The sequence below is a fragment of the Macaca thibetana genome, chromosome 10 (assembly GCF_024542745.1).
Source record: "Macaca thibetana thibetana isolate TM-01 chromosome 10, ASM2454274v1, whole genome shotgun sequence".
NCBI lineage: Eukaryota > Metazoa > Chordata > Mammalia > Primates > Cercopithecidae > Macaca > Macaca thibetana.
Window position 1 is genome coordinate 30,236,380 of NC_065587.1, and position 20,285 is coordinate 30,256,664.

A 20,285-nucleotide genomic window follows, 5' to 3' on the forward strand; every position below is an offset into this window, starting at 1 on the left:
CTGCTGAGTGCTGCCCCTCACTTCCCCCTCCTCATCCCTAGGAAGGCCCCGCCACCACTTGCCGCTGCTCTGACTCATGAAGCGGTTTCACAGCTTCTACAGACAGACCTTTCCGAATTCAGGAAGTTGCCCAGGGAGGAGGAAGAAGAGGAGGAGGAGGATGACGACGAGGAGGAAAAGGCCCCTGTGACCTGTGAGTTCTCTTTCTTCTGAGGTGGCCCCAGGGCTGCTTAGCAGGCAACAGACAAAGGGTGAGGACATTGTGGGGAGCCCATTGATTGGGGTCCCTAAGGGTGCTGGGGCCCTTGCTCACAACAGCAGCAGAATCAAGGAGCAGAGAAGGCTTGGGGCCCCAGCGAGGTGGAGGGTGGTGGTCACAGCCCTCCACAGGACACGTGGTTCCCAGTCAACCCACAAGGCGGGGGTGGGTGGTGCAGACACCCTCCTGTGTCCTGTCTAACTGAAGTTCCAGAACAGCCCAGGAAATTAAAGATGCTTGTCCCATTTCACAGAGGATCTCACAGGCGATTTCTGGTCACGCAGCCAGGTTCAAGTGCCCTCAGTGTTGTAACTCGGTTAACATGCACCCAGGCAGGCGAAGTCAGGGTCAGCCAGGTGGCATGCCAGCAGGTCTCGGGGGACAGCAGCATGGTCCCCTCAACACTCAGGCCCCCTGCCTCAGCTGCCCCAAGTCAGGATTCTGTTGGATGGAGAAGCTCTACGGTGTCCATGAGCCCCATGGTTAGATGCTGGTGGAAACTTGTCTGTCAGCCTGCTCCTGGGACAGCCATAAGCACGGTGTGGCCAGGGGAACCCAGAAATGGAGAGGGCTGCAGAGCCATTTCACAGAGGATCTAATCATTAAAAAGCAGGGCTTTTATTTCATGTGACTTTCTTTCATTCTAGTAATTTCTTTGTATTGTATTTCGCCAAAGTATTGGTTGATGTTGGACCAGAAATACAGGGAGTGAGAATCGCAGGCTGCAGCAGGGGTGCCACAAGGGGGTAGCAACCCCCCACCCAGCTGAAAACTTGTCCCTGGACAGGCCAGCAGGCAGCAGAGTCGTAGTGGATTTTCCCTTCCTTGCCATTTCCTGTCTGCCATTTCCTTTCCATTCCTTTGCCATTTCCTTTCCTTTCCCTGTTGTTCTAAATTCTGCATTACTAGTGCATGCGTGCATCCAGGGAAAAGCAAGGCACAAGGTGGGAGAAGAGAGAGAAGGCGAATACCCGAGGCGGCCAGCATCAGTCGGTGCCGGCGCTCTCCTCCTCGCTGTCGTCGCCTGCCTCCGCCCTGGCTCCCTGCCCGTATTCCCTGGGAGCGCAGCCTTGCCTTAGCCTGGGAGACAGCTGTCCACAGTGACAGGCGGCCATTGTTCTCGGCCGAACCAGCGGGCTTCCGGCCGGTGGCAGCTGCTGCTCCTCGGCTTTGCGGCCCCACCAAGGGGGCACCGCCACCGCCCAGCCCCGCCCCGCCTGACAGGCGTCTGTCTGTCCACGCGGGAGACAGTGCCACCTGCCGGTGAGAAGGAGTGTTGCCGCGCCGGCACCAGCCCAGTCCTTCTCCCGGGGCTCCTGCAGGCCTGGGAAGGAGGGAGCGCGCAGCCAGAAGGAAGTCTCGCCTGCCGCTGCTTCCCTGTCAGAGTGCCTGGCATGCAGGCCTGCCTAGCAGCCTTGATCATGCGCTCCCTGTCACGGAAGTAGAATGTAGTCAAGTTTTTGGACTCCAAGCCATTCTAACAAAATTGCGTCAGAGTGGGAATTGTATTATAAGAAAGAGCGGGAGCTCTTTCTTTCTCTCAGTTCCCCATGTCCTTGGCGTGTAGCCTGTGACACTCAGCTTCTGCCCTGTTTTCTATTACTTGGCTTGGAACTCCTGCCTTCGGCTGACTGGCCCTGACTCACCGTGTTTGCCACATGCACCTGGGCTGGCAGGAGTTCCAGGAGAGTTTGTGCATTGAAGTGATGTGAGTCCCTGAAGCCAGAGCCCCCATGGTCTCCTTTGGGCCTGTTACTGGTTGATCTTTTCTTAGGAAGTCAGGCTTAGGTAGGATTTGGGTATTTTTCCTTTTCAAATGAATATTGTAGCTTGTATTATTTGTTGCTATGTAACAAATTGCCCAAAATGTAGTGGCTTAAAACAGCAGACATTTATTCTCCCAGTTTCTGCGGGTCTGGAATCTGGGAGCAGCTTAGCTGGTTCTGGTCCAGGGTCTCTCACTGGGTTGTGGTCACATGGATGCCGGCTGGGCTGGAGGGCCTGCTTCCAAGGTGGTTCCAACACACGGCCATTGGCAGGAGGCCTTGGTCCCGTCCCATGTAGACTCACCATGACGCTGCTTGAGCGTCCTCACAGCTCAGATTGAGTGATGAGAGGGAGGGAGGAAGAGAGAACATGCAAGGCGGGAGGTGCAGGGCCTCTTTGTTTCATAGCAGCTGAAGCACACGCAGTCACTGCCACTCTCTTCATCAGAAACAGCCAAGTCCTACACTCAGCAGTGAGAAGTGAGCTCCACCTCGTGAAAGGAGAAGTCAAAGAATCTGTGGACGTGCTTTAAAGCCACTGCCATATGAGACTAACACTTGTAATGAAAAATTGGGAAAGTATTAAGAAAGTATACTTCAGGAAAAAGTTGTCCATGGAACTGCCACCTGCAGACCCACTCTGACTCCTTGATTGTGTGCTGTTCCTGCCTTTTTTTTCTGGCCCTGGTGGTTTTCATGGACTTGTGGTTAAACTGCATATGTAATTTTCCTCCTTTTTTCACTTAGTATCATGACATAAGCATTTTACATGCTTTTCAACTTTATAAAAATCCATTTTTTAGTTTTCTGTTTTTTGTTTTTTTTTTTTTTTTTGAGACGGAGTCTCGCTCTGTCGCCCAGGCTGGAGTGTGGTGGCCGGATCTCAGCTCACTGCAAGCTCCGCCTTCCGGGTTCCCGCCATTCTCCTGCCTCAGCCTCCCGAGTAGCTGGGACTACAGGTGCCCGCCACCTCGCCCGGCTAGCTTTTTTTGTCTTTTTTTGGTAGAGACGGGGTTTCACCGTGTTAGCCAGGATGGTCTTGATCTCCTGACCTCGTGATCCGCCCGTCTTGGCCTCCCAAAGTGCTGGGATTACAAGCTTGAGCCACCGCGCCTGGCCTAGTTTTCTGTTTTAAGAGACCAGGTCTCCCTCTGTCATCCAGACTGGGATGCAGTGGTGTAATCAGGGATCGCTGTAACCTCGACCTCCTGGGCTCAAGGGATCCTCCTGCCCCAGCCTCCAGACTAGCTGGGATTACATATACCACTGCACGCATGCAGCTAATTTATTTATTTATTTGTTATTTTATTTTATTTTATTTGGTTTGGTGGTGTTTGTTTGAGACAGAGTCTCGCTCTGTTGTCCAGGCTGGAGTGTAGTGGCTCAGTCTTGGCTCACTGCAACCTCTGCCTCCTGGGTTCAAGTGATTCTCCTACTTCAGCCTCCCAAGTAGCTGGGACCACAGGCACATGCCAACACACCCAGCTAATTTTTGTAGTTTTAGTAGAGACGGGGTTTCTCTTTGTTGATCAGGCTGGTCTCGAATTCCGGACCTCAAGTGATCTGCCTGCCTTGACCTCCCAAAGTGCTGGGACTACAGGCATGAGCCACTGCACCCCGCCTGTTTGTTTTTAAGAGACAAGGTCTCTTTATGTTATCCAGGCTGGTCTTGCACTCCTGACCTCAAGCAGTCCTCCCACCTCAGCCTCTCAAAGTGCTGGGGTTACAGGCATGAGCCACTATGCCTGGACTAGTTTTTCTTAATTAAACTTTTTGTTTTGAGATAATCATAGCTGCACATGGAGTTGTAAGAAATAATACAAAGAGATTCCATGTACACTTTACCCAGTTTCCCCCAGTGGTAACATTTTGCAAAACTATAATAAAATATCACCACCAGAATCCTAACATGGTCAAAATACAGAGCAGTTCCATCACCAGGATCCCTCCTGTCACACTTTTAAAGCCATCCTTATGCCTCCACCCCCACAGACCCCGTCCCTAACCACTGACAACTACTAATCTTCTTGGCTTCTACCATTTTATTTCAAGAACACATATAAATGGAAGCATATGATGTGTAACTTTGGGGGACTGGTTTAATTCTCTGGAGATTAGCCCAGGTTGTTTGATGCGTCAGGAGTTCATTCTTTGCCATTGTTGAGTGGTATTCGAAGGTATGGGTCGACCACGGTTTAACCATTTCCACACTGAAGGACATCTAGGCCAACTCCAGATTTTGGCTGTTCCAGATAAAGCTGCTATGAACATTTGTATTCAAGCTTTTATGTGAACAGTCTTCATTGTTCTGGGATAAGTCCGCAGGAGTGCCACAGTGGGGTCATATGGATATTTCATTATGAAAACCATATTTAATAGCAGCTTAATTCTTCATCAAGAGACTCGCTCATTATTATTATTATTTTTTTTTAAACGGAGTCTTGCTCTGTCGCCCAGGCTGGAGTGCAATGACATGATCTCGGCTTACTACAACCTCCGCCACCCAGGTTCAAGCGATTCTCCTGCCTCAGCCTCCTGAGTAGCTGAGATTATAGGCGACCGCCACCATGCCCGGCTCATTTGTGTATTTTTAGTATAGATGGGGTTTCACCATGTTGGCTAGGCTGGTCTCGAACTCCTGACCTCAGGTGATCTGCCCGCCTCAGCCTCCCAAAGTGCTGGGATTGCAGGTGTGAGCCACCACGCCTGGCTGAGACTAGATATATAGTATTTCTAATTAATGGGCAATTATAAGTGATTCTGTACTTTGCCTTTAAATTATTTTTGTGTTTCTGATAATTTCGTTTTTTTTTTTTTTTTTTTTTTGAGATGGAGTCTCGCTTTGTCGCCCAGGCTGGAGTGCAGTGGCGCAATCTCGGCTCACCACAAGCTCCACCTCCGGGGTTCACGCCATTCTCCTGCCTCAGCCTCCCGAGTAGCTGGGACTACAGGTGCCCGCCACCACGGCCAGCTAATTTTTTGTATTTTTAGTAGAGACAGGGTTTCACCGTGTTAGCCAGGATGGTCTCGATCTCCTGACCTCGTGATCTGCCCGCCCGCCTCGGCTTCCCAAAGTGCAGGGATTACAGGCATGAGCCACCACACCCGGCCTCTGATGATTTCTTTAGGGTGGGTTCCCATGAGTAGAGTTGCTCCATGGTGGGATGGGAGACTTCAAGGGACAATCTACCAAACTAGACATTTCTAATTCTGATAACAGGCTGCCATGTGCACATTATTGAGTTGATGTGCTCACCATGCCCTGGGAGGTGATGGGGGCTGTGCGGGCCCAGGTGGGAGCTGTCGGGGAGCCAGCGAGGCCTCAGCTGGTTTGGTTGGCACTTCCCTGACAATCCCTCCATTGTGCCCATCAGTGCTGGATGCCCAAAGCCTGGCACGGAGTTTCTTTAACCGGCTCTGGGAAGTTGCCGGCCAGTGGCAGAAGCAGGTCCCATTGGCTGCCCGGGCCTCACAGCGGCAGTGGCTGGTCTCCATCCACGCCATCCGGAACACTCGCCGCAAGATGGAGGACCGGCACGTGTCCCTCCCTTCCTTCAACCAGCTCTTCGGCTTGTCTGTGAGTGCTCCTGTCCAGACCCTGGGGAGAGCTTCGGAGGACTGGGGCAAGGGTGGGGGCTCCCCAGGTACCGAGAAGAGCTGTCCACCAAGGCCGAGACAGGAGAGACACCTGTCAGCCCCTGAGCTTGCCCAGCAAGAGACTAAGAAGGACAACAGTGTGAGTCTGTTATGAGGGAGGCCTGGGTGCCATGTTCCCCTGACTCCAGCACCAGGAGTCACCTGGGGCAGCCCCTCATTTTATGCTTGTAGCAACTCAGAACAGATGGTGAAACCGAGGCTCCCGCGAGCTGTCCTTTTCCAAACCTCCCAGCTCATACACACATAAGCTGGGCGAAGGCCATACTGATTCTCCCAGACTCTACCCCATCAGTGCCTGGTGCCACACCCCCCTGGGAGCAGCCTGGGTCCTGCGGGTCTGTGACTCCCACCGCATTCCCACCAGGACCCTGTGGACCGTGCCTACTTTGCTGTGTTTGATGGTCACGGAGGCGTGGATGCTGCGAGGTATGCTGCTGTCCACGTGCACACCAATGCTGCCCGCCAGCCAGAGCTGCCCACAGACCCTGCAGGAGCCCTCAGGGAAGCCTTCCAGCGTACTGACCAGATGTTTCTCAGGAAAGCCAAGCGAGAGGTGAGGACTGCCAGCTGCGCCTCGGGTGCAGTTTGGAGGCCAGTGAGAGTCCTGGCCTCTGCAGCGGGAAAAACGCCAAAGGGGCTAGTGGTGCCAGAAGGTCCTCACTAAACACTGCCGGTGGTCCTGCCGTTTCTTCTTACAGTATGGGGCTAAAGGGGCTTGGTTCTCACTTGAACGGAAGCAGCACAAAGCCTGCCCCAATCCAGCATGCTGGGCCTCCAGGCCACATAGACCTGCCTGGTGTAGAGGGTCTGCTGGCCTCAGGGAAGACAGCCTGTGGTCAAGTGTTCCTGGGATTTTGTTTTAATGAGATATGGCAAGGTGACAGACACAGACTGGTACCTTAGCAAAGAGTTTACTACTCACAGTTCCCGAGAGGAGGGGCCACGCCTCACAGGGCTGTGCATGGGAAGCACTGAGGTAGTCGGGACGCAGAGGGAAGAGAGGGAAGCTGGGTCGGAGCCTTCTCTGCATCCTCCCCAGGTGTTGGCTGTCTCGAGGAATCAGCTGGCCCAGGAAGGGGCAGCCCCTCCAGGACCAGCAAGGCCCCAAGATGTCAAAGCATTGTAAAAGGGGGAATATGTAAAACGTGATTAATCTACTGCCTGCCTCCCCTTTCTCCTCTAGGCAGGGTCTCAGCAGACTACCGATGTCCTCTGGGAACACTCCTTCCTCGGGAGTTACAGCCACGTGTAGGGATGAGGCATTTGTTTCTGAAAGAAGAAAGAACACAAATGCATCAGGCCCCTCCTCTGTGAACTTACACACTCTGCACCTCACCAGCAGAATTTCACTAGGTCCTCCTTGTAGCCCTGTGAGGTGAATACTAACATTGTACCCATTGTAGACATCGGGAAGCTGAGGCTCAGATTGCCCTAATGAGAAGACACCAGGGGAAAGGTGCACTTTTGTCACACGTGCTGAGCACAGACCTTCGTGGAAATTAGCAGAGCCGGGCTTTGCATCTCAATAGAAAACCGTGCAGTCTCTGCAGCTGCAAGGACCCCACTGAAAAGCAGTCAGGCCTCTGCTCCTGGCCCCTCACCTCACTCCACCCCCCAGGAAGTGACAAAGGCCTCTGAGCTCAAGGCTGCCTCTCAGAGTAGAAAAGGGATTCTCTGAAGCAGGTATAACCGCTTTATTGAGGCTGAGCACAGTGGCTCATGCCTGTAATCCCAGCACTTTGGGAGGCAGAGGCTAGTGGATCACTTCAGGTTAGGAGTTTGAGACCAGCCTGACCAATGTGGTGAAACCTCATCTCTACTAAAAATACAAAAATCGGGTGTTGGCTCACACCTGTAATACCAGAACTTTGGGAAACTGAGGTCGGTGGATCACTTGAGATCAGGAGTTTGAGACCAGCCTGGCGAAAATGGTGAAACTCTGCCGCTACTAAAAATAATTTTAAAAATTAGCCAGGGCCGGGCGCGGTGGCTCACGCCTGTAATCCCAGCACTTTGGGAGGCCGAGGCGGGCGGATCACAAGGTCAGGAGATCGAGACCACGGTGAAACCCCGTCTCTACTAAAAATACAAAAAATTAGCCGGGCGCGGTTGTGGGCGCCTGTAGTCCCAGCTACTCGGGAGGCTGAGGCAGGAGAATGGCGTGAACCCGGGAGGCGGAGCTTGCAGTGAGCCGAAATCGCGCCACTGCACTCCAGCCTGGGCGACAGAGCGAGACTCCGTCTCAAAAAAAAAAAAAAAAAAAATTAGCCAGGTGTGGTGGCACGTGCCAGTAGTCCCAGCTACTCGGGAGGCTGAGGCATGAGAATCACTTGAGCCCAGGAGATGGAGGTTGCAGTGAGCCAAGACTGTGCCACTGCACTCCAGCCTAGGCGACAGAGCGAGACTTTGTCTCTAAATAAATAAATAGCCGGGCACAGTGACTCATGCCTGTAATCCTAGCACTTTGGGAGGCCAAGGCAGGCAGATTGCCTGAACTCAGGAGTTCAAGACCAGCCCGGCAAATGTGCAAAACCCCATCTCTACTAAAAACACAAAAAATTAGCCGGGCGTCGGGTGTATGCCTGTAATCTCAGCTAGTCGGGAGGCTGAGGCAGGAGATTCACTTGAACCTGGGAGGCGAAAGTTGCAGTGAGCCGAGATTGCGCCATTGCACTCCAGCCTGGTTGACAGAGCGAGACTCTGTCTCAAAAAAATAAATAAACATCTTTATTGAGATACAATTTAAGTGGTGCATATTTAAAGTCCACAATTTGGCAAGTTTTGGCTTATACGCATGTACACCTGTGCATTCCTCACCACAGTAACGGGCGTATTTATCACCCCCGGAAGCTTCATCCTGCCCCGTGTCATCCTCTGCCCTTCCCTGTGCACTCCCCAGACAGCCCCTCATCTCCTTTCTGACACTGCAGACAGTTTGCATTTTCCAGAGGTGGATGTGAATGGGGAGCTGCAGGATGCACTCTCCTGTCCCTCAGTGTGAAGTTCAGTACGAGCCATTGCGTGGCTCAGCGGTTCTGCCCATTTCTGGCTAAGGTTCAGCCTGTACCGCATGTGCCTGCAGTGCAGACCCGTCCCCACCTCCTGTCAACTCTCATGGGCCCTTTCTCCCTGCAGCGGCTGCAGAGCGGCACCACAGGTGTGTGCGCGCTCATTGCAGGAGTGACCCTGCACGTCGCCTGGCTCGGGGACTCCCAGGTCATTTTGGTACAGCAGGGACAGGTGGTGAAGCTGATGGAGCCACACAGACCAGAACGGCAGGTAAGGGGATCCCTCTGCCCAGGCCCAGGATATTCCCAGCCACCATCATGCTGGACCCACAGGGGAACCCCAGCCTGGGAACCTCAGGAAGTACTAATCCTGGCACCTTTCAAGAGGGAGGGCTCCCCACCTGACTTGAGTCCCAAGGGGTCCCACGTGAGCCCTTCCTGAGAGCTCTGTGGGTCACAGCTACATGAAGCCCAGAGCTCCAGGGGAAAGCAGAGCCCTCTGCACTGACAGGCATCCCAGTGCAGTCAGCGCAGCCCAGTGCAGACCAGAACCTGTCCAACACACGGACAAGGAGGCCACAGGCTGTGGATGAGGGGGCCTCGGGGAAGTGATGCTGCCCCGGGACTGGAGGGAACCTGGCTTGGGGCTGTACTGAGTAGAGGCTACCCTGGCACTCAGGTCATTACCTGGACATGAAGATGACAGTCCCACTCAGACCTCTTCTCACAAGACTGTCTCGTCCATGTGTCTCCTGAGGTCAGATTGCGAGCATTTAGATACCATGGAATGACTGTTTATCCCTCAAACCCCACTTTTCCCACATGCTGCTCTCCACTAGTTATGTTGGATTAACCATGCACATGGTGGATAACTCTACGTCAGCACATAGGAGCACTCATCCTTTCTTGGGGCTGTGGACATTGCATGCATCATGCAGTCCCTTGTGGGTGAGCATGAAGATCTTTTCAGTCTTTCGGTGTTGAAAACAATGCATCTGTACCTACTTTGTGCAGCATTAATTGCTCAAGAGTCAAGTGTATCTGTATCTGTAGGACACATCCCCAGAAGTGGGATGGCTGGGTTGGAACTGATGCATGTACAGTCTGGGTAGATTTGTCAAGCTGCCCACCTCAGGCCATGCCAGCCTGGGCTGGCACTACATGCCCAAGAAGGTCCATTTCCCCACAGTCCCACCAGCCTGCAGGATTCTTCCTGTCAGGTAAGAAGGCTGTCTTGGGGCAATTGTTAAGTTTGCTTTTCTGTTACAGAGTGAGTTTGAGCATCTTTTCAAAAGCTGAAGATCATTTACACAGCCTTTCCTGCAAACACTGTTTTTTCCTTTGCCTGTTTTTCTTACCAGTTTATAGGTTCCTGGTATATGTTAAGGAGGTTGGTTCGTTATCTGTGATTTGCAAATATTTTTCCATGCATCTTTTCTCTTTTATTTTTGTGTATGGGCTTTTGCTACATGGAAGTTTTGTTTTTCTGTAGTTGAGTTGAGTAGTCTTTGTTTTTGTGGCTTCTGGGTTTGGAAAGCACGGCAGAGATCACCAGGACTCGATGATTGTAACAGTCGGGGCAGCCGCGTTCCTTGGCCTTTCACCGCGGCTTATGGTCTCCCCATTGTACGGAGGAGAAAACTGAGGCTCAGTCACTTGCCCAGAGCACACTGCCAAAGTCACAGATAGTCTCTGCCACTCCTCTGCCTCCGCCGTCGGGGAATTTGGCACCTGCTGCCTAGTGAGCTCTCCTTCCCAGGACGTGCAGTCAGATAAAATGTGGCCAAGTCAGGATTCGTGCTGGGCCCACTCCCACCTGCTGCTTGCACACCTGCAGGCTCAGCATTCAGCACCCCCTTAAAGCCCAGTGGGGACTTTGTTCAAACACTGCCTGAGCCCTGCAGTATGGCGCCATGGCAGAGCATGGACAGACGGCCTTGCCTGGTCCCAGCTCCACCACTTCCAAGTCCATCACACGGGGGTCCCTGGAGGTTTGGGCTAAGGATTGTGTGGGCCAGTGCATGTGGAGTGCAGAGATCAGAGCCTGCACAAGAGAAGCACACGCAAGGGTCTGTGTTCTTGGCTGCAGCCTACTTGGGCCAAGGAGTTCAGATCCAGTGCCCTGCCACCATGCTCTGTAGGCTTGGCCCCTCCTGCTGTGATGCTGATCACAGCCCTCCACCCTAGAGAATTAATCACAGATCCAGGCCAAGGTTCTGCCACAAAAACAAGCATCATGTCGGTTACAAGGGCAAGAAACTGGCCTCAACCTGGTGAGCTTCAACGGGGGTCCAGCAGCGGCCCAGAGCAGCTTCGAGGAGTACATGGGGAGTTCATGGTGCTCTGCCTTGTTCTGCAGCTGTCTGAACAGTCTCCTGCCTCTGCACTCAGTTCAGCCTCCAAGCACTGAGTACCCACTCTGCACAGGATACTTTGTAGAGGCAGTGAGATAACACAGGATCCACTTCCTGCCTCTGAGTCTAATGGGGGAGCAGGAGGAGGGCAACGACCTGGGTAGGATGTAGCAGAGATGAATGGAATGGAGTCGCATCTCAGGCAGATGCAACTCCTGCAGGCCAGGCGAGAGGCCAGGAGGAAAGGGCAGGTTATGCTAGAATCGGGGCCAGGTGTGGTGGTGCGCCTCAAGTGATCCTCCCACCTCTCAAGCCTTAGGAGACAGGAGGATGGCTTGAGCCCTAGAGGTCGAGGCTGCAGTGAGCTATGTTCATGACACTGCACTCCAGCCTTGGCAACAGAGCGAGACCCTGTCTCCAAAAACAAACAAACAACCAAAATCAGTGAGTAGGAGACTCATGGGGAAGTCCGGGAGAAGACCCCTTAGCTGGGGATGTGTTAATCCTGGACCAGGCTGAGCCTGGCTAGTGTGTAATGGAAGCAGGAGCCACTGGAGGGGAGGAGGACCCAGGTGCAGGGCCAGGGTTAGAAGGGTGAGCCCGGGGAACCTGCGCAGCCAGGGTTGGTGCAGCCTGTCCAGCACAGGAGATGGGGCATGGTGGGAGAGGGGATCATAGGCTTCAGGTAGGAAGGTTCTCAGCTGAGAAAGCCTGCATGGCCCCCTGCTGGGGAGAGCCCACCTCCAGAGGGCATGGGGAGCAGATTGCAGTTCATCCTCCATCACCCGCCCACGTGCCTGCCTCTAGGACATTGAAGGGCTGGAGTGGGCTGGGGTGTGTGGGAGACAGAAGCAGAGAAAGGCTCCTGATTCTCCCTGGAGCCTCCCACACTCACAGCCCCTCCCCAGGGAATGCCTCTGAGGCAAGGGGAGGAGGCGCTGCTTCCTGTGCAGCTCCTTGCTGTCTGCAGGCGTCTTCACGCGTGTGTGGGCACATATATGTGTGAACATTCGTGCGTACTGTGTGTTCGTCCACCTGCCTCTCCCCACGCCCTTTCTCCTCCCCTCTTCTTCGCTCTCTCCTGCTCTTCCCTCCTTCCTGGTCCTCCTTGCCTTTCCCTTGCCCTGCTCAGACCCCAGAGGTGGCAGATCTTAGACCCAGAGAGAGCCCTGAGGTCCCTGTTTCTGCCTCCTTCATGGCTTGATTCCCCAGCTCAGCTGGGACAGGAGCACCCAGCCCACCAGGCTGGTCCAGTTGCCACACAGGCTCATGGCTGCGGCGTCCAGGAAGGCCAGGACTCCTGCAAACCCACATCATTCCCACCATGATGCCCTCTGCAGGGGAGCCACACGAGGAGGCCTCCTCCTTGGTGCAGGCGTCTGGAGAGGGTTCCCTCCCCCAGGCCTCCCGCAGTGCATGTCCATCTGCTCTGGGGAGGGGATTGGCTGATACCCCAATCTGTCTAGGGGACACCATCACCTGGGGCATCAGAGTTCTCATGCCCAGCTGTTGCTGTGCTTGGGGACTAGAAGGGCTGGTGCTGCATGGGGTCAGGAGGTTTACCTGATAAGGGAAACTGGTAAAGGATGCCCTCTTTCCCCAGTAGACCTGGGAGGTACCTCACTCCCAGGGTGCCTCCGTCACTCTGTCAGGGATGCTGCTGTGCAGGCTTCAGGCAGCAGGCTGTCATCAGGGCAGCCTCTCCCTCGGGCAGAGGCTGATAGGACCAAAGAGGTTTCTAGAGGACTTGTGGCTACACCAAGCCTCTGTCCTGTCCCTGGAGGAACCCAGGCCTGGAGTGTTGTGGTCCCCAGGTGAGTGGAGACTGTGCCTGGGCTGAGCTAGGGTAGAGGAGGATAAGAACTAGGTGGGGCACAGTGGCTCACACCTGAATCCCAACACTTTGGGAGGCCGAGGAGGGCAGATCTTGAGGTCAGGAGTTCGAGACCAGTCTGGCCAACTTGGCAAAACCCCATCTCTAATAAAAACACAAAAAAATTAGCCAGGCATGGTGGCGGGCCCTTGTAGTCCCAGCTACTTGGAAGGCTGAGGCAAAAGAATCACTTGAACCCAGGAGGCAGAGGTTGCAGCGAGCCAAGATCGTGCCACTGCACTCCAGCCTGGGCGACAGAGCGAGACTGTCTCAAAAAAAAAAAAAAAGAACTGGGTGGGCACAGGCTGCCGTCAGGGCCTGGCTCAGGCTTCCCTGCTGTGTGACCACTCATGTCACATGTTCTGTCTTGGCCCAGCAGCTTTCAGGGCAGGGACAGTGTCCCAGAGCTAGAGACAGGGAAGCAGAGGGATCTGCTGTCTGTGTCAGGCTCGCAAGCTTGGTGAGTGCCTCCCTGACCCAGAATGCTGCACAGGGGCGCAGGCACCGCTAGGTGGCCTCAGGTGGTCCGTTCATTTTACCATTTGTGCAACTAAAGGACTGTGTATAATTTCTCACTGTTTTTAATGACCCTAGTTTGGGTGTGTATAATTTCTCACTGTTTTTAATGACCCTAGTTTGGGTGCATCTCTGAGCCTCCTGGCTTTGTTCAAGTGCTGCGGCTTTGAATGCCATCTTAGAAGCAGCTCTGCCTCTGCTCAGGTAGCAGCAGGGAGCTCCACACCCCATCCCCTGGCCCTGACCCCCGACTCTGGCTGTGTTTCTGCAGGATGAGAAGGCACGCATTGAAGCATTGGGTGGCTTTGTGTCTCACATGGACTGCTGGAGAGTCAACGGGACCCTGGCTGTCTCCAGAGCCATTGGTGAGAGCCAAAGAGGCCGACCCAAGTGAGAGAAGGTCTCTCAGAAGCCCAGGCCTCTGGAGTGTGGCCCGCAGCTCACCAGGGGTTCAGGGAGGCAGTGCGGTGGGCCGAGGGGATTTGTCATGCACTGGGGTGATATCCTCCTAGTGTGAAGGGAACAGGGCAGATTCAGAGACTGCAGCACGAGTAATTGAGTGTAAGTTACACTGTATGTTATTATCTCACCTAAAACAGCTCCTACAAATCTCGTAGAAACCTGTGCCTCGCTACCCTGTGGGCTGGAAGTAAAGCTTCCAATATTCCAGAAATGAGGTTTATCCTCCTCCCGCATTCATGCTGACGATCCTTTTTTCTCTTTTGGGAAAAATGTGGGTTTGCTGGCCAGGGTGGCTCATGCCTGTAATTCCAGCACTTTGGGAGGCCGAAGTGGGTGGATTACCTGAGGTCAGGAGTTCGAAACTAGCCTGTCTAATATGATGAAACCCCATCTGTACTAAAAAATACATACATACAAAAAATTAGCCAGGCGTGGTAGTGAGCCCCTGTAATCCCAGCTACTCGGGAGGCTGAGGCAGGAGAATCGCTTGAACCCAGGAGGTGGAGGTTGCAGTGAGCTGAGATCACGCCACTGCACTCCAGCCTGGGTAACAAGGAAAACTCCGTCTCAAAAAACAATAATAATAAAAATTTTAAAAAGTAATGGATCTGGCTGGGCGTGGTAGCTCACACCTGTAATCCCAGCACTTTGGGAGGCCAAGGCAGGTGGATCACCTGAGGTCTGAAGTTTGAGACCAGCCTGGCCAACATGGTGAAACCCCTTCTCTACAAAAAATACAAAATTAGCTGGGTGTGGTGGCACGCGCCTGTAATCCCAGTTACTTGGGAGGCTGAGGCAGGAGAAGCAGAGGTTACAGTGAGCCAAGATCGTGCCACTGTACTCCAGCCTAGGCAACAGAGCCAGACTATGTCTCAAAGAAAAAAAAAAACTAGCCAGGCGTAGTGGCTCATGCTGGTAATCCCAGCACTTTAGGGAGCCGAGACAGGCAGACCACCTGACATCAGGAGTTCGAGACCAGCCTGACCGACATGGTGAAACCCCATCTCTACTAAAAATACAAAAAAAAATGAGCCAGGCATGGTGGTGCATGCCTGTAATCGCAGCTACTCGGGAGACTGAGGCAGGAGAATCCCTTGAACCCAGGAGGCAGAGGTTGCAGTGAGCCAAGATCGTGCCACTCCACTCCAGCCTGGGTGACAAGAGCGAAACTCCATCTCAAAAAAAAAAAAAGGCCAGGCGCGGTGGCTCAAGCCTGTAATCCCAGCACTTTGGGAGGCCAAGATGGGTGGATCACGAGGTCAGGAGATCGAGACCATCCTGGCTAACACGGTGAAACCCCGTCTCTACTAAAAAATACAAAAAACTAGCCGGGCGAGGTGGTGGGTGCCTGTAGTCCCAGCTACTCAGGAGGCTGAGGCAGGAGAATGGCGTGAACCCGGGAGGCGGAGCTTGCAGTGAGCTGAGATCCGGCCACTGCACTCCAGCCTGGGCGACAGAGCGAGACTCCGTCTCAAAAAAAAAAAAAAAAAAAAAAAGTAGTGGGTCCAGTCTGCATCTCATTGTCTCAGCATGCAGTCACTGCCAGCTCTCAGGCTGTGCGCCCCGTGACCACACCTGCTCCTTCCTGGTACTTAAAAAATCTCTCCCTCCCCAGCTGATTGCCAGGGATTTGGCACCTACCCCTCTGACCCCTCTGAAACATTCTGTCCTTTTTGGCAGATGTGGCACCTTCTTGACAGCCCCTCTTCAGGCTGTGTCTTTCCTTGTGTCTCTGGACACTCCAGGAAGCGAGGCCAGGATGGGGCAGCTAGGGCAGAGAAAGGGGGAGCTCACAGGCCAAGGTCAGGGGGTTCCATTCCCAGGCAAGCAGGAAGCACTGGGCAGTTTGCATAAAGGAGCGATAGACCCCGTGAGAGCAGGTTAGTCTCTGTCCCCGCAGGACGTGAGGTCTGGGCCTGGGTGGGTGGGGAGGAAGCTGCGGACACTGTGGTCCTCTGACCCGGGCTCTTCTCTGCCTGTCCAGGGGATGTCTTCCAGAAGCCCTACGTGTCTGGGGAGGCCGATGCAGCTTCCCGGGCGCTGACAGGCTCCGAGGACTACCTGCTGCTCGCCTGCGATGGCTTCTTTGATGTCGTACCCCACCAGGAAGTTGTTGGCCTCGTCCAGAGCCACCTGATGAGGCAGCAGGGCAGCGGGCTCCATGTTGCTGAGGAGCTGGTGTCTGCGGCCCGGGAACGGGGGTCCCACGACAACATCACGGTCATGGTGGTCTTCCTCAGGGACCCCCAAGAGCTGCTGGAGGGCGGGAACCAGGGAGCAGGGGACCCCCAGGCAGGTGGGAGGAGCCAGGACTTGCCCTCCAGCCTTCCAGAACCTGAGACCCAGGCTCCACCAAGAAGCTAGGTGGTCCAGGCCCCTGCCCTCCCCTTCCTCCCGCCCTGTCCTTCTCTCCCTCAGAGGCCTCAGGACCCAACAGGTGGCAGGCAGTGGACAGGGCGCCCGCCCCACAGTGCTTTCCCCAGCACTCCAGAGCCACTCGGGATGCCCCCCACAGCCCGTCCTGGTGGCTGTGGAACTGCACTGGGTGGCGGGCAGATGGTGGAAGGCAGCCTAGGAGACCACACCAAAGAGAAGATGGACCGGCTCTTACTCCCAGCTCCCATGGGGCCCGGGGTGGGACCAGAGGTCATAGGTGCCCAACGGCAGCCAAACCAAAGACACTGGTGTGCGTAGAGCAGCATGGTCATGCATGTGGGACCCTGGGGCGGTCCCAGGAGCCAAACTCTTGAAGCACCCCCTGGGTCAGGCCCAGCAGCGGGGTGGCCAGCCCCAGTTTCCCATTGCTCCTCTCTGCGGCCGGGGCCGGGTGGGTTCATATTTACAGATATGCCCAGCCAGTCCTGGTCGGCCACACCGGTGTCCCAAAGAGGAGAGCGCAGCAGGGCCAGGGTCTGTTCTGTAGCAGCCACCCCCCTGCCCCTGCTCCACGGCAGCCGTGATGTGCTTGGGCCCACCAGGGCCTTCCGGGCTGCTCTCTTCCCTGAGCTCAGAACTGGCGATGCACATGTGTCTTTTTTGTTGGTGTGTTTGTTTGTTTGTTTTTCCAGGGAGGTCTAATTCAGAAGCAGTATTCAAGGTTTTCTCTTTATCAGTGCCAAGATGACCTGTTGTGTCATATAATTTAAGCAGAGCTTAGCATTTATTTTATTCTTTAGAAAACTTAATTATTTACTTTTTTAAAGCTATTTTTCAAGGAACGTTTTTTTGCAGTATTATTGAATTTATTTTCTAAATCAGGATTGAAACAGGAATTTTTCCAGGTGGTGTTAATAAGCCATTCAAGTGCCTTACACAGCTTTGAAGAAACTAGGACTGCAGTGGGCTCGGATAGGCCCACTGAGGTTTTTAGAAAAGCAGGATTTGTTTTGTTAGGGAGGCATGATTTTGGTGAGATATTTCTGGAAGAGTTTTCCGCCTCTTTGTGATGCTGAGCACCCCCAAGGTTCCCCCCAACCCCAGGTGACTGGCAGGAGCTGCGACTGCCGTGTGGTGGTGCCTGGGCCCGACAGCGGGGCTCTGGGCATCCCAGGTGACTTTGGCCCATCTGCCTGCATTCCCACCCCCTCGGGCCTGGCTGGATCCCGGGCATAGGGACCTTGCTGCTGTGTGACTGGAACATTCCCAAATGTCTTGTGAATTTGTAATCAAATTGGTCTCATTGGGAAAGACACTTAATTAAGAGACTCAGGCAAGCGCAGAGGCAGCCCGTGTGTCTCTGGCTTAGTCTGGAGGCAGCGGGGATGCTGCTGGGAGTCCATGGCACAGGCCACAGCCCCTCACCTTGCCATGGTGGCTGGTAGCACGCCTGTCTTGCTCTGCCCCATGCCCTGAGCAGGCATGAGAGCTCCATGTCCCCTAGTGCACCCTGAGACGGGGCTCACAAGCGACGGTCCTGGGTGCCTCAGGGAGCTCACTGAGGGTGTGCGAAGTTGAAAGTGGCAAGGCTGTCAGGTAGAGGAAAGAGGTCAGGTGGCTAGGGGAGGACTCAGAGGCCTCCTGCAGGGCCAAGCACTGCAGAAAGGGCTGAGCTGGAGGTTGGCAGGGCTGCTCCAGGCAGGTCAGAGCAGGGCAGGGGGAGGAGAGGAGAAAGGGAGGAAGCTGGGCTGTGTGGTCTCCATAGAGGCATTCAGAGTCTACCTGCAGACAGCGGGAGCCCCAGGAAGGTCTGCACAACTGTACCCCAAGCGCCTCGGCCTCCTCTCAGCTTGCTGAGGAGGCACACTAGAGCCGCCTTCCTGACGGGAGCACTCTGTCCCATAAGGAGCGGGGAGCCAGGCTTGCTTGGGCCCCACCTGCACACCCAGCCTTACCCTGCATTCTCATAGCACAGATGAGGTTGAGACCGTGCAGTTGATGCATTGCTTAAGGTCTCTTACAAAAAAAACCACCTTAAACATAGTCACTGTCATTCAGACATTCAGAGAATGGTTGGCCACCAACAATGACCAAATATTGCTTGGCTTAACTTGAAGGCCTGCTGTCTCCTTCTGGGGGTCAGCATCCAGAGTCCCGGTGCCCTCTCAGCACAGGCCCAGTCAGACACAGGGACGCAGCTCCACCCTCACCACCAGCCCACCCTGCCTGTGGGCATAACCTTGACGAAGGGAGAGAATGATTGGCATCTGCTTTTCTCTTTTCTTTGCTAATAATTATGTTCCTGGCTGCCAAGAGTAGAGTTTCACCCTGTGGAGGTTCGGCTCATATCACCTGGTGGTCTGATTCATACCTTAGCCTGAGGCTCCACCAGAAGATCTTGCAGCCTCAGTGTATGGGAAACCCTTTCCCCAGGCTTGTGCCAGTGCCACCGCTCCCCACCCCTGAGCCAGGACCCCAGAGGATGGCCATGCCCCATGCCTGGCAGAGGTCTGGTGCCAGCACTGGGAGCTGCTCTGTCCTTGCTTTGGGGCCGAGGGAGCCCTCATCCACCCCCGCACAGCAGCTGGGCACAGAGGAGCGCTCTTCCATCTTGACCAGGACTGCACCGAGAAGCACCAGGTGTCTTCAGCCTCCAGCCTCCTGGGCGACCTTCTCTTCCAGCCACAGTCCCATGAGGGCCCCTAGCCAGGGACACTTGTCTGTAAATTGTAATCCTTTCTCCAGCCCGGCTCTCCACTTGCTCCTTGTGTGAGCTGAGCAGGCGGTGCACCTCTGAGTGTCCCTTTTGTAAGGCCCCGGGGTTGCACTGAGTCTGCAGAGGCCGCGACCTCCTGGAACGCTGTGGGTGCAGGTGAGCCAGCATGTCCTAGGGAGATATTGCCAGCACATGGGGCCCTCCCGCCGCCAGCACCAGCGGGGTGGAGTGGTTCAGTGTTATTAGTGTCTATTATTAAAATTAAGTGGGCTGAAAAAGAATGGAGCTCCAGATACCAGCACTGTATATGAAATACAAAAGCTGGGGAAGTGGGGCCTGCCTTACAGGTGTGGCTGACTCTGAGCCCAGGCCTGCAGGGGTGGGGGCGGTCCCTCAGAATCCCAGAGGCAGCCCCAACCTCAGAACCCAGGATAGGAAATGGGTGTGTTTAGTGGGGAAAGGGACAGGGTGTGGATGGCAGGGCCAGCATGCAGCCCCCTCCCTCTCCCCTCCTCTCCCGTGGTGAGCCCAGCATGGGCACCGGGCCACCTCAGCCGTGTTCCCGGGGCTGGGAGGACAGCTCTGGCCCTTCCTAGGCCTAGCCTCACCCCAAGCTAAATGTAACCCAGTTGGACTCTGTTAAAGGAAGCAGTGTTTTGGGTTCGATTCTGCCTCTGTAGCTCAAAGGGGGCGGCCCCCAGAGTCCTGTGCGTTCTGCCAAAAGCTATGCCAAGTCCATAGCTTTGCCAAATGCACGGAGCTCTGCCATTCCAGTGTGGTGCAGGCCTTGCCAAGGGTTTATCTGCATGCGTCTCGGTGGGCTTGTCCTGCATGGGAGTTGTGTTCCTGTGCAAGGGGGAGCCTTGCTCCAGGACAGGATGACTGTCTTCCCTGTTCTTAGGGACAAGTCCCAAGATGCCAGAAAGGCAGTCTCCCAAGGGCCCACCATGCAGAAGTGTCAATAAATCACGAGTTCTGAACTCTGTCGCCCGAGTCCTGCCTTCTTCCTGGCTTCTGAGCATCTTGTCCCCTTTGATGTCCAGGATGTGTTTGGAAGCTGCTTTAATATTGGGGACCATCTGCAAGTCTTGTGAAGCAAGCAGACAAATTCTGGAGAGAGCCCTGGTGGCCTGCACGCCCCTGGTCTGGCCGGCAGCCTTATTTTCCTCCCTGAGGGGCTCTGAGCCCATCCCACCATCAGCAGGAAGGTGACAAACAGGAAAGGGATTAAGCCCCTGGACATCACATTGGGGAGCCACAGGAGCATTGAGGACCCTCATTTTATCCAGGAGCCTGAT

The 20,285-nt window shown here is 54.6% G+C and overlaps 1 protein-coding gene across 1 annotated transcript in view; it reads left to right on the forward strand.

Annotated features, from left to right (window-relative positions):
* Nucleotides 1-19,967, forward strand: part of PPM1F (protein phosphatase, Mg2+/Mn2+ dependent 1F) — a 33,754-nt gene extending 13,787 nt beyond the window's left edge. The window contains exons 3-8 of the mRNA XM_050746201.1: nt 42-193; nt 5,400-5,602; nt 6,047-6,235; nt 8,818-8,961; nt 13,705-13,798; nt 15,880-19,967. Coding sequence (XP_050602158.1) covers nt 42-193; nt 5,400-5,602; nt 6,047-6,235; nt 8,818-8,961; nt 13,705-13,798; nt 15,880-16,259 — 1,162 coding nt within the window. The 3' untranslated portion in view covers nt 16,260-19,967. The remainder of the gene's footprint in view (nt 1-41; nt 194-5,399; nt 5,603-6,046; nt 6,236-8,817; nt 8,962-13,704; nt 13,799-15,879) is intronic.
* The last annotated feature ends 318 nt before the right edge of the window (nt 19,968-20,285 follow it).